General features: G+C 41.4%; 1 protein-coding gene across 2 annotated transcripts in view; it reads left to right on the top strand.

Moving 5' to 3' along the window:
• ppfia2 (PTPRF interacting protein alpha 2) overlaps positions 1-14,377 on the top strand; it is a 43,094-nt gene that overhangs the window by 18,519 nt on the left and 10,198 nt on the right. For both annotated transcript variants that reach the window (XM_035672966.1, XM_035672958.1), the window contains exons 8-20: positions 500-583; positions 1,223-1,354; positions 1,463-1,525; positions 1,878-1,969; positions 3,308-3,440; positions 4,459-4,676; positions 5,817-6,057; positions 7,574-7,603; positions 7,754-7,884; positions 8,489-8,670; positions 9,275-9,365; positions 12,868-12,949; positions 13,807-14,007. In XM_035672966.1, coding sequence (XP_035528859.1) covers positions 500-583; positions 1,223-1,354; positions 1,463-1,525; positions 1,878-1,969; positions 3,308-3,440; positions 4,459-4,676; positions 5,817-6,057; positions 7,574-7,603; positions 7,754-7,884; positions 8,489-8,670; positions 9,275-9,365; positions 12,868-12,949; positions 13,807-14,007 — 1,680 coding nt within the window. The remainder of the gene's footprint in view (positions 1-499; positions 584-1,222; positions 1,355-1,462; positions 1,526-1,877; positions 1,970-3,307; positions 3,441-4,458; positions 4,677-5,816; positions 6,058-7,573; positions 7,604-7,753; positions 7,885-8,488; positions 8,671-9,274; positions 9,366-12,867; positions 12,950-13,806; positions 14,008-14,377) is intronic.

Raw genomic sequence — 14,377 nt, 5'->3', positions numbered from 1 at the left:
CTTCCTCCCCTGATGATTATCACTTTGTTATGGAAGCTAAACTCCAAGACATGAACTCCATTCTTAGGAAGGTAGTCCCACAGGGCATCACAGCTACTGCCAACTCCTGTAGAGAGCAGATTTCATTCATTTATCTTATTAGTGTTTTGTGGCGAGCGTGTTTTACTGGGATTCTGCTCTGGCTGTTCTACCATCATGGGACAGCTGCATGGCACTTCTGGCTGGAGCTCATACTTGGCAGCGCTGGAGGAGCTTTTTTTCCTCTTTCATTCTGTCCTTTGGTGGCCTCGTTCTCCATCGTTTTCCTTCTCACTCTTTGTTTCAACCAGCTCTCTCTGCAGTATGCTTTAAAACGATAGATATCCATCTTTGAGTTTGGGATAGAGGCTTTGGCTTGTGTCGTCGCCACTGCTTTGTCTTTGTTGCCTGGCTGTCAAACAGATCACCAGCAGATCATCGTGCCCTCCTTTGTCCTGTCTATGCTGTGATCCATCTGTAGGCGGAAGAGCGTCACGGGAGCATTGAGGAGCGAATGAGGCACTTGGAATGCCAGCTGGAGGAGAAGAACCAGGAGCTGCTACGGGTGAGTCACCACGGAGGCGTTGTGCCAGGCAACGTTAACCAGGCAGCCACTCCTGCATGAGCATGACAGCTTGAGGCGACAGTGACTGATGACACATTGTCGGATTTATTACCCAGTGACACTTGACCAAATCAATGTTTCACACACTCTGGTTTGTAAAAATGCTCACACATGATGCAATAATGTACTACTTATTTTAGATCACGCCTTCAGCATCTACATTTTATAGTATCACAAAATGTTGTAGTAGATACCCAGTTTGAGAGAGAGTCTGAAAATGTTGTGTAACAGGGCTCAAATAACACATTTAATTGCAAAATCCTCCTCAAGAGTAGACGTTTCTCGTTCTCCAAATATTATATATAAGTTCAATATGCGGTCACAAGATTATTAACGGGATATGAAAGGCATATGTTACATTTTTTTTATTCTGCTTTTTATTGCAAATTACTTAATAATTAAAGGTCATCTCATGGGTTGTACTTAACACAAGCATACATTGCTTTGCTATCAGAGGTCACAAGCCAAAAAAACTTCAGAACCACTGCTTTAAATTAGCTTTATAGCAAATATTTTGAAGGGCTTGTTAGATGTGACGTTTGGAATATAGCTCTTCAATCGTGTACTTTATGCCTCCAGGCTCGGCAGAGAGAAAAGATGAATGAGGAGCACAACAAGCGACTGTCGGACACGGTGGACAGACTCCTCACAGAGTCCAACGAGCGACTTCAGCTACACCTGAAGGAGAGAATGGCAGCTCTAGAAGAGAAGGTTAAACATGGCTGCCATGTGGATGGAAACCTATCAATATTCTGTCCAATAAATGTCAGGAGGAGATGGATTTTATCACCCTCTGACTTTCTTTTCCTCTCTTTGCAGAATCTGCTAATCCAAGACTCGGAAGGTTACAGGAAACAGTTTGAGGAGTCAATCCAAGAAAAAGTAGGTTGATCAAAAAATTATGATTAGTATGAGAATAATGAGGTTGGTTGTTGGCATTAGTTTAATTTTTGATAAACCTCTGCAGTTGAATATTCATAAGCTTCCCGGGTGGGGTAGGATAATGAGATGAATTTCATAATCAGCATGTAAAATATCTAGAAAGCATCACTCTGTCAGTGGGTATTCAGCAAAATGAAGATAATCAGCTCCAGTAGCTCTCAGCCATATCACTTCACAGTGTTGACATAACACCAATATGACTACTGTATGCTATACTGGGATAATCATTCTTTGAGCGTTTAATATCATAGACAAGTCCTGTAATCACATTTTGTCGAATTGTTTCGTCCAGACACAGCTGGCAGAGGAGATAGAGAAACTGAGATCGGAGCTCGACCAATTCAGATTGAGGGCAGGCTCCCTCACAGAACCCACCCTGTCACGGTAGGTGTGCTAAGGTTTGACTTGTGTGGGGCTTTGCAGTCACATAAGACCGCAGGACCATGAAAATCTCCACCGAACTTTGAACTTACGAAATTGACTGTTTGCTAAGCTTGGCCACCTTTTTAGATACCGTTGCTTTGCCTGTTAAGCTTTCTGTTTATTTCTAATCTCTGAAACAGTGGGTCCTCGATTTCCGACTAGCTAAAATGAAAACTGTTGCTGATAATAGGGATTGGCTGTAGCTTGCTAGCTAATAGACCAAAAATTAGCTCCATGAGTTGAAAACGAAAAATGTTGTACAAGGGTTAGATGACAATCTGCAATGCGTCATGCTTTCATTTAGCCATTAAATTGACAAGCAACCTGTACATAGAAAACAAGAGTTTTACTACTGGTTCTACAAACTGTTCTATAAATATATAAATAAAGAGAAGCTATTTGTGCCCCTTCTGGTGATGCAACTTGCCAGTCTGGTGCTTTTTAAAAATGGGTCCAAACAAAAGTTAGATTCAGTTCACTGCCGTTCTGGAGCAAGCAGACCATTAAGCAACTGCATGAAATCAAGATGGGTCCATGTCCAAGCATGAGTCAGTATTTGGACCCGGACTGAGACTGTTTCAGAGTCGAGCAGTCAGCTCAAGAAGAAAACAAGGATGCTTGACTCAAACAGAGGTTTGTACTTAAAGTTGCTTAACCGCCTGTTTGCCTTAAGTTTTAGCAACTGCATTGCTTTGTCATTGGATGACATTGTCTGGCTAAAATCTTAAAGAGATTAAGACTTTAGTCAGGGATAACTGATCTGATCTAAGTTTGTGTTCGTAACAGGAGGCAAATAAACTGCAGGAATACAGATATACTCTCTCCAGCAGCAGCCCTGTTATTTTATCTGTCACTGATGAAACATTTTGCTCTGCGCTATTGTTAGAAACACTGGTATCACTGAACTCTCTATATCTATTCCTGGATATTTTCTGGCTTTCCTTTCATGCTGCATGATGTTCTAATATTACAGTGCTGATGTGTTGACAATGGCAGCCATAATACCCTCCATAGACAAACCATTTGCAGCCATTAAGGCATGCATAACAAGCTCGGATCCTTCAAGAAGTACACTTTACACCACATCACTGTGACTATTAGATATGCTTGAGGGTACCCAAACACAAGATTTGATTGGTTTACTGTCTGCATAACTGTGGACATTACCATAACATTTTTGATGCGTATCATCTTTTGTAATCTGATTGCAACTCAGGCTTTAGTCCCAGAAGATGTTTTACTGTAGGCACAAATTAGGTAACGTAAGGTGCAGCGTTACTGATAGAGGTTCTTTCTCAGGTCTCATCTGGACACCTCAGCTGAGCTCCGATTCTCGTTGGGATCTCTGGCTGAAACCCAGTCGGACCACTACCGCTCAGCCAAGGTCATCCGCCGGCCAAGGAGAGGTCGAGTAGGTCTTCGTGAAACCAAGGTGAGTCTTTCTTGTCCGCCTTCAATCTGTCTGTGCCTTTTTATAGTAAAATGCTAGTGTTCCTTTTATTTTCAAAGTGTAGGAGCTGCTCAACTGCTCGACCACAAGCCTTGTTTGTTGGAAGCTCTTTTAGTTAGAAATTGGCACACCCAGTAGAAATCTTCCTGAAAACCCTGAGGCTGTAATTCAGCGCTTGGTGCTAAAAGTCTCCAATATAGTAATAGAATTAACCTTTGGTAAGGAGGTTAAAATCAGATTAACATTTTGTCTTTTTGTTCCCTTGAGAATTCCACAATCCTGCATTATGTTCAATATGTTTTAACTGAATTATAGGATTAGGAGTATACATGGGGGAGAGAGTTTAAGAGATCATCTCAGTCTCAAAATGGACTCATACTTTGGCGTGGCCATCTCATTTTTGCTTGTTTTGGTTGACCAGGCAGGCACAGTCACTGCAGCAGGCCTAATTTAGGTTTTATACATTGTTAGTAGGAGAAACGTATCACCAGAAGAGTACAGACAGGAAGTGAAGAGTCCAGGTTAGCCTCTCCAAGGATACAATTATTTCTGTCTAGCACTTCACATATTAGTAGACTGTACAGCAAATATAGGGTTCCAAGGGTAAATGTTATCCCTCCATATCGCATGCTTATTATGTACAGATACAATTAGGCAATATAAGTTATTTTAGAGGATAATGTGCTGTGCTTTCAGGCTACAACTAAAGCAGCTTGTGGTACAGTAAAATTAGTTTTTGTCATGTTGGCCTGTTGCTTACATTTTTTTTTTACTGCTGATGTCATTGAGGTAAATAAAGCCATTCAAACAATGCTTAAACTAAGAGCTTCTGCATAACAATTCTGATTATATGAGAGAAAATGCTACTTTGATTATCTAATGAAAAGGTGTTCAGCTCCCTGGGGATGCCTCTAATTCCCATAATGACTTCAAATGCATTAAATTAGAACTTACAACATACGTTCTGCTATTCATCCGGTGCCCTTATCTTTCTGTGCAGGCTAAATCGCTGGGGGAGCATGAATGGCGCTCGCAGCAGCTCGGGGTTCTAGGAGGCCACCACTTTGAGAGCGACACCGAGATGTCGGACATCGACGACGACGACAGGGAAACGTTGTTTAGCTCGATGGACCTGCTCTCACCCAGCGGCCACTCTGATGCACAAACTTTGGCCATGATGTTGCAGGAGCAGCTGGACGCAATCAACAAGGAGATTCGGTACCTGACACACACTGCAGTGTTCATTTAATATAAAAGGCCAGCTTCCCAAAAATATTGATTTTCTTCCTTTACTTATTGTGTTCCTAATCCGTTTTACTTCAAATCCCGTTAACACGTGATATGTTTTTAAGATCATATCCCGGAAAGCTGAGCCGTTTAGGATTCCTTTTTGGAGATTGCTTTAAACGTTTCTGACTTTGGGCTGATATCCTGTTGTTGGATTAAACCCTGTTTCAGACGGATAACTCTCCATGCGTTTAAGGAATGTTTCTTAACTTTGCCCTTTTCTAGCCCCTTGGCGTCTTGAGTGATATTCCAGCTAAAATCTATATTATTAGTATTATATAACGAAAACCCATTGGTTGGTTTGTATTTATGACAGTAAGTACAGAAGCAAAAAAAAGTATCAGAGAAACTTACTTTCAGCATAATCCACCTATTCACTGTCTATCCATATTAACAGCATCTTCTAAACACTCATATTTTCCACCAAATATGCTAAAATAAACTGCTTCTGACAGAATGTCGTGCAAGAATCTCTCAAGCTCTTACTCAAGCATCAGTTGTCTGTAGATCGCTCTTCCTGTCTATGAACACTTTTCTTGTATGCACTCAGTGTTTCGGGAAATGTGATCTGCCTCTTGCTTGTTAATGCTGTAATTATCTTGTGCTGATAAGTATTCATAACCCCAGGCGCAACTTTACTTAGTTCTTTATTTCAAGGGCTCTTAATGTGCCTTTTGGTCTTTGCTAATTTACATCCCCATCAATAGACACAGTGCCACATTTCCTTCAGGAGGAGTTAATTCAAATCTGATGGCAGATAGCGATCATGAATCCAAAGAGTTGAGCTCTCAGCTAATTACAAAGTTAGACCCTGGATATGTTAAAGCTAATGACCTGACTTTTAGCCTTTTTATCTCCTCACTGTGGCGTTTAATTAGTTTGCGTTATACTGTAGGTATTTAACAGAATTTGTTAGGTGACTCTCCATAAATCCACCTACATAGATAAGCTAAACTCTGTAACAATGATACTGATATCATGCTAGTCTGGAAACTAAAGTGGAGCCCATTTTGATTTAGTGCTACACTGCAAAATCTTTTCCTTTCCTGCCCCCCTCTCCCCTCTTCCAAGGCTGATCCAGGAGGAGAAGGAGTCGACGGAGCTGCGGGCGGAGGAGATAGAAAACCGGGTCGCCAGCGTCAGCCTTGAGGGCCTCAACCTGGCTCGAATGCACCACCCTGGAGCCTCCATCACTGCCTCAGCCACCGCCTCCTCCCTGGCCTCCTCCTCCCCGCCCAGCGGACACTCCACCCCTAAACTTGATCCTCGAAGCCCTGCCCGCGATATGGAGCGCATGGGGGTCATGACACTGGTGGGTTCCTTAACTACATGTAGACCTTTTGGAGGTTTAAATGCAGCAGGCGACATACACAGAACAAAACTTTCAATGTTAGAGGAGCAGCTAAACAGTGCAGTTACAAACAGTAAACACAAAAAGTAAGAGTAATGTTCGTAATTGGAAGTGGAACTCTACAATGCCAGAATATTTCAACATTTTAAGATGCAAAATGTATTAAAAAAGGACACTGCATATTCATATTTTTGATTTGACCTTTAGTTATTGCCATTAGTGAGTGCATTTAAAAAAAAATTTAAACAAAGAACATTGCGCCAAATACTGGTATCTGTACTGTCTGATGTTTTAATCATTACATTTTTATCATTAGACTATTATAATAGTAATTTATTAGTCACATGGGTTGTTCGTGAAACAATTAACAAAATGACCGGTTTCTGCCCTCATCAGGGTTCAAATAAAGAGACAATACCCGAGCCTGACCTTGTGTAGCACACAATCTCTAACCCCAGAGCACAACATTTATTATATATTGGGACCTTTACAATGATTGTTTTTGTACCACTAGAACACGTAATCAAGATGTAGAATGTCATCAGGTTCAATCTCATACAGACAAGTGGTGTCTGAGACATCACACTGATGAAAAGACTGATGGCCATCACATTACAAGAGCAGCAACTAGTGTAAAATGTGACATGGGTTTCTATGAGGCGCCAAATAGCTGGCTGTCTCTGATTTTAGCCTGTAGTGCTGTGATTGATGGCCAGAAATTTCTTTAGGGCCATAAGAGATTAACTGTTCTTGCATCACACAGCAGCATTTGATTAGAGTCTGAGTATACGCAACGTCGGAGTGTGTACTTTAAGGGATTTAAGATTTATTTTTAGAGATTGTACCACTTTTGTAAGCACACAGAGATGTAGATAAGTAGAGATGTATATTGTATATATTGCAGTATCCCTGCATGTTAACCTATAGCTACAGGAGACATTCATTTTTAAAGACTTGCCGCATTAAATTGGCGTGCAGAGAAGGTCGTGACAGAAACTGTCTTGCTCTGTCAGCTGTCATCACCAGCCCAGATGTCAAGGGAGGTGGGTGGGTTACAGCTTCTCCCAGAATAGACAATAATGCTTTACAGCTTGGTTCCTCTCTAACTATTTCCACATTGACCTGAGGCTGAAACACTCCCAGATGTGGCCCATCAAGGAAGTAATACCTCTTCAAATATTCGTAAATGCCCCTTTAATGCACCAGACAAAGAGAAGGGTGTAATGTGTAAGGCCTTTAAAGGAATAATGCTTTGATTTTATTGATCACTCAAAATGACTTGTTTACCAATCATCCACTTTCCCTCTGTATTGATTAGTGAATTGATGATCTGATATTGGGGAAAGGCTGAAAATCTGATGGTGCATGATATTTATATGAAAGAGCCAATAGTCTTTCATTTGCTACCAACATGGAAGTGTTTTTGTCCATGTTTTAACATGCTGATATTGACAACAGTCTTTTCTCTGCCCAACAGCCCAGTGATCTGAGGAAACACAGGAGAAAGGTACACACAGCATGGCTTGTATCAACAGCGTTTGAATGTGATATTGTTAATAATGTGGCTGCTGTAATGACACCATGGTTAAATAGGTGATTTGCTAGTATCTGAGGGTCACGTCTAATGTCCCATTCTTTGCTCCCCCCTGTCCCTCAGATAGCAGCGGTGGATGAGGATGGCCGCGAGGACAAGGCCACCATCAAGTGTGAGACATCCCCCCCTCCGACGCCACGCACTGTCCGAATGACACACACACTGCCAGCCTCCTCGCACAATGACTCACGAGGGTAGGTGTCAGCTGTACAATCACTCCTTAAAGACAGGAGTATCTTGTTGGTTGAGTAATTTTGGAGTAGGGTTTTGGATGCAAATTCGATTCTTTCTTTTAAAATGTGTCTTGATGTACTGGTTTTCAGATGGTGTAGTCGTCTTTAGCTTTGCCTGTTTTCGCTTTGGATGAAAATTAGATGGTTTACTGCCCACACAGACGCTTCCAATTTTGCCATGAATAATTTTTTTTAGCACTCATAGAGTTAATCTGGGTACTTTTTAAAAATTAAATCACACGCAGTAGCAACAGTATTAGTCTTCGGTAATTGGCATGAATATATGAGCTTAAAAAGTGAAGTTGGAGAAAGCAGCAAATACTTCAAAGATACTGCCACAGAAACAAATTTCTTCAAAAGAACAGACCAAAGAAAGAATTTAAATACAAGTGTGATGACAATTGCTAGAAAGGTATGAAATATACATTACAGTATGTACAAATAAACATGAGTTATTAGGATATTGATGATCTAAAAATGTGGACCTTTTGAGAAATTATCTAATGAAAATAAAATGTAGCTGCAACTTTTAACAACTCTCTTGCTCGTGCGTTTGTGCCCCCAGGATCGTGTCCTCTCTGGAGGCTGAGGCCAGCGCTCTGAGCAGCGTAGCCAGCAGCCAAGATTCCCTCCACAAGCAGCCGAAGAAGAAGGGCATCAAGTCCTCCATCGGACGGCTTTTCGGCAAGAAGGAGAAAGGCAGACTGGGACATATGGCACACAGACAGGTCATGGTTGATCCACAAGGTGGGCACTGGAAAAATGTTTCGACAGCTTACAAAATCCAACAATACTAATAGCAATATGCTGATATATCACCTAATATCTAATGTACAATTTCACCCAAAACTGTTAAGCTTTACTTGGACCAGCAACCCCAGATTTGTGTTGTTGGTAGGATACAATGGGACACTAAAAGTCTACTGAAAGTCTACTGAAACTCGGGATGATATGACTGCTGCTAATACTAGTAGGAAGAACATAATTATACATACTTAGATTAAAACTAGATGCTCCTACAGTACACTCAGCTGAAGATAAAATCATCATCAGATGCAACAAAATCTGATTTATGCATCCACTTAGTTTTGAATTATCTGTGATTTTTATTTTGTTTTTAAAAGGCTTCTAGTGGCCTGGTAATATATAAAAACACATGGTAATATGGTCATAGTATTTGACTTAATATTGTGGAATTATTGTACAATTAAATTGACACATACATATTATGTAAATCAGAGCCGAACACAGCACTTAATGAAAACCTTTTAGTATTTATTTATTTCGTATCACACAGTTATCAATTTCAGATTGTATTCACTGATATCCCGTGTTCCTCCTCCCGTCTCAGCGACCATGATGGACCCAGACATGGCGGGCCAGGACATGGGTGTGGGCAAGCTGGGAACTCAGGCCGAGAAGGACCGCAGGTTGAAAAAGAAGTAAGTTTTGTCCAAAGAACCACATCACTAGTCGCCATGAAACCGAAATTCCACACAGATATCCAAACAATCCCTTAGTAGGGTCTTCTCACACACATCCGACAGTGTCCATCTCATACAACGGCCATATTAAGTTCATGGTCATATTAAGAAGAAGTATTGGGTTTGGAAGTCCTCTAGCTGTATGTTTTTAGACCTTTCAGCACTACATTACAGTACATAGTCCAGTCTGACCTTTGGCACACAGACAGAGGCTCCACCTCCTGTGTTTACCTTTAGCTCTCTACCTCTACGAAAACCCAGCTTTACTCTATGTAATACCATAACCTGCATTGAGAGCAAGATCGATAGAAAGCAGAAGCTGGATCAGTATCCAGGAGCAGAGATCAGCCTCACTGTATTCAGACACAGCGCCAAAGTCAGGCTATTGATCCGTACTGAAAAACCAATTAATCTCACAAAGCTACTTTGTCAATTTGGAAGCTATAGAAGGCTTTTCCTACCACACCACTCATAGATTACACTCATGGTCAGATCGGGGTATGTTCTGCCCTCCAGGAAAAAAGGGGAACCCCCCCTCGCAAATCAAATCTCTCAGCAGGAGTGTTGCAGATTGTATGTATGCGCGCGTTTGTGTGTGTGTGTGTGTGCATTTGCCATGCCCCAGTGCCAAATGATGAATGTCATTTGCTCGAAGTGCACATTGAGTTGTCATGACGAATAACTTTGCCTCCCATGTAGTCGGTCAATAGAGAGTATTGTTTGTTGTATGTTGACCAATGTGTTGTTTTCTCTTCCGCTGCACTGACTTCTTCAAAGCAGTGTCCGGGATTAAGGCCACACCACCACCTTGCATCTTGGCGCCTCCTCCACACTGCATGCCATTGAGCTGCCTGCACTATTTTCCATTTCAGCATCTTGATCGATCAATACCGCTGTGGTCTCATTGTTGGTGTGTTTTTTGTTTTGTTTAGTTTTGTTCTTTTCTTCAAGAGGTAACGACAGAGTATCTGAATGTAACTGAGCATTTGAATGTAAGGCCATGGAAGGGGTCTTGCTGTGTTTCAGTGCATTTCTCATTTCCTCTGCTGCACGAGATGTTGGTCAGGACTGCATTGTAGAAGATGACTTTTTTTTTTTTTTGACTGGTCTACAGATGCTCCTGTAAACGAATGTCCTCCATTGTGAGATATACGTGTGTGGGTGTGTGAGTGTTTCTGTTTAGAGCCGTATCGTTTAATTGCCTATTAACTCATTAACATTTTGTGTACTTTTGTCTCCCCGTCGCTCTCTCTCTCTTTCTCCCTCTTCTTTGCTCTGACTCTCTCCTCTCTTACCCTTCCTCTCCCTCTCATCATCCTCTGACTCTAACAAAGCGGGTAAGTTGTGAGGATGTATAACTGACCTCCTGGATATGACCATTGTCTCAGCCATATTTCCCTGTCTGCCATCTCTCCTGTCTGTCCACCATCCGTCCTCTCCCGAAAGACCAGTGCCAAAGCTGACGTCTCTTATCTATTTATCTCTCTATCCTTTCATGGCTGTTAACGACGCCATTGCGTTCTTTCTTTCTTTTTTCCATTTACCATCTGAAGACGTTTCTTCCCCCCTTTTCACAGTTCAATGGCAGCTGCATCCATGGCTGGACAGAGAATGTGCCGCCGCTAAAACTGGGGCCCAATTATTACACCCGGAATGTCTTCCTCTCCTTATATGTGTCTCTATCTATTTGTGTGAAATAACCAGCTGTGATATCTGGTTATGGGAATGTCAAATGTTCTTTTTGTTTGTATGATTTGTCATAACCGTTTCCTTACTTCCCTTTCCCCAGCTATGTTCAGTGGATGTATTTCTCCATGCATTAGACCTGACCTGAACATAAAACATGGGCTATCTCCCCATGTGCTGGATAGATAAGACAGTGAATGTACCTGGTTGTGTTTGGATGAACACATTTCCTCTGTCCCTGTAGGCTTTCGTATGCCATGTATGCTGTGTTTAAGTGCCCTTTCACTGTACTGAGGCCTTCAATGCTGAGAGTGCTACATGTATCATGTTTATTACTAAGCCCACTCTTTCCATTTGTCAAGTTCTTGGACAACATACTCAGGGAATGCATTGTCTATTCAGAGTTTTTGTTATGAAATGTGTTCACAAAACAGAATAAGATCTGTATTGTTTTTGGTGTGTGGGCGTGAGTACGAGTGTGTTCCTCGGTCCCCTGTTTGTCCGGCATTTTTAGGCTGTTTTATAAGTTCTCCGTGTCTCGCCGAGTGTGGGAGGATTCAGCACAATACAAATAGCTCTGTGCACGACAGGCCAAGAGCATCCATTCGCTGTTCTTTGTCGATAAGGTGCAATTTACATCGAGTAAATCTGCACCGCCACTCAGTGCGGCTCTCAAACTGAGGCAAAACAAAACACAACTCAGCCCTCTTAGGTTACACTTCCAACACCTGCTAAAAAAAAAAACATGGACCACAGCCCAGAAAATGTGAAGAAAAGTTACTTTTAAAAATACAATGCTGCATGGTTTCAAAAACTGCAACAAAAGTAACAGTGAGAAAATCTCTCTCAGCAGAATCAATTCTGAGTGAACTGGGATGAGTTGGCCAATTGTGCTTAGATTAACAATGTAGTATCCAGCCTCACTGAGCAGGTATTGTAGCACAGTGCCTTCCAGGTGCATGTGTGTATGAGTGTGTTGTTGTTTTTGCACTCAAGAGAGCGCATAGAGTACCTCCGCCAAGGATGTACAATCCTCTCAATGTGTTATTTTAATGAAATATTTTTAAAATTCATCTTCATTAAAATACACACAGTCCATGGTCAACTTAATACTGTTAAGGAATATTGTGACTTAAATTTGTCTGAACTTCCTGAACTTCCTCCTAATGTCATTAAATCTGTTAAGTAGTTGAAGTTAAAAAAACACACACACACACACACAAACATACAGGGCAAATATATTTGGACATACAGGGCTGGCTGTACTTTCTACTAGCAGTAAATGTAAGATTAGAAATACTGTAGATGTATGAAAGGGACAAATGTTAACGTCAGGATTAGGGATTTGGGAATGAATGTAGTAAGTGAATGTCCTCATAAATTGAGTAATACGAAGCCTGTGTGTATGAGTGTGTCTCCGTGTGTATGTGTGTGTCTGTGTGTCTGTGAGAGTAGCTACAGTTGTCTGCTCCACTCTCTGGCAGCACAGAGATGAATGATAAAACACTGCCCTTTTCAAACACTCTTAATGTACAGGCTGGACTGGGAGATAAAAACGTGTATGAGTCCTCTTCTCTCATGTACTATATACATGCACACACAGTCCTGTACACACACTGTTACTGCAGGGATTTGTGAGAAGCCATGTGCAGGAGTAAGGGTGTGAGAGAGTTTAAGAAGGTGTGGTGTTGTATCAGAGTGAGAAAATGTGTGTTTGTCCCCATGTACAAGTACATGCGTTCATACCAGGTCTCTTCTGTCCCCGCCCTCTCAGACACGAGCTATTGGAGGAAGCCAGGAGAAAGGGTTTACCTTTCGCCCAATGGGATGGCCCCACAGTTGTAGCCTGGCTGGAGGTAAGTAGGAACTGTCCTAAGCAGACTTTTTATTTTTGTTGATGGATGTCTAACATATACTCAACTGCAAGGGATTTAAGTTGCATTTAAAGACCCAAGAGCTTTACTTTACTTTACTTACTTAGAAGCTGACCTACATAAATCTTAGTTTACCATATTTGTCTTTAAATAACATGCAAAATATTGCCTAAAATTTAAACTTAACTTACAATACATTCACTGTAACTGCATTTTTCGATGCTGTCACTTTCTTTAGATCCGCTATGAGTGACTGTACCAAAAATCTGTATTAATATTTAGTAAAAAGAACACTGATCATAAACCAAAATAAAACATTGTATGATGAATCATTGCAGTGAATCACTCGCTCACTGATTTTTTGAGTTAACACATTGGAATACACAGTTGAAAAAGTCAAAATATAGAAACACTACTGCCCCCTAATGTTCAGCAGGTGACCTACAGCCAGCAGCCAGTTCATGATGACTCCAATCCCTGACCACAATGTTCCAGTTATTGATGGAGTCAAATGGGATTATTGGAGCTACTACTTGCTGAGACAGAATTCTCTGCTAATGTTAAATATCACTAGGAAGATGAAAAATCCTGTGGAACTACTGATAAAAAAGTGTTCATTTATATTTTGTTGGAATAAAATCAAATTGTTCCATGGAACTGTAAAATATAGAATGAAAGAAACCAAATTTGTCTAAGGTATTTGAGATAGACAGACAACCAGATATTTTGAAAAAAGCCAAGAATAAGCTGCTAAATCAGCCTAGTTCTACTTCCTATCAGGCCAAACTCAACATCCCTCGCTCTTTTGTTTCCTCTCCTCTTCTGTCCGCGTGGTGAAGCTGTGGTTGGGAATGCCGGCCTGGTACGTGGCGGCATGCCGCGCCAACGTGAAGAGTGGAGCCATCATGTCGGCCCTATCTGACACCGAGATCCAGAGGGAGATCGGTATCAGTAACCCTCTACACCGACTCAAGCTTCGCCTGGCCATCCAGGAAATGGTCTCCCTCACCAGCCCCTCGGCTCCGCCCACCTCCAGAACCGTGAGTTGTACAGAAAATATGGGAACATGGACGCAGACGGGAAGTTTAGGTATACAAACATTTGTTTTAAGACGGAACTGATCAGGAGGAAGAAGTAGTCTCACATTTTTTGGGGAGTAGAAATAGAAAAGAACAAACTAGGATAAAAATCTTTGGAAATACTCTTATTTGCTCTCTTGCTACAAATGTAATGAGAAGACCAATACCACTGTAATATCTATCTGTTCAGTGTGAAGCTGCAATACCTAGCAGCCTGTTAGTCTAGCACAAAGACTGGAAAACAGCTAGCCCGGCTTATGAGAAAGTAACAAAATCCACATACCAACTTCACTAAAGAGTAAAAATGACAATTTGTGATTTTATGGATGGT

The sequence above is a fragment of the Morone saxatilis genome, unplaced genomic scaffold (assembly GCF_004916995.1).
Source record: "Morone saxatilis isolate NCDOM2014 unplaced genomic scaffold, NCSU_SB_2.0 Contig10, whole genome shotgun sequence".
Taxonomy (NCBI): Eukaryota; Metazoa; Chordata; class Actinopteri; family Moronidae; genus Morone; species Morone saxatilis.
This window is presented reverse-complemented; position numbering and strand designations above follow the sequence as displayed.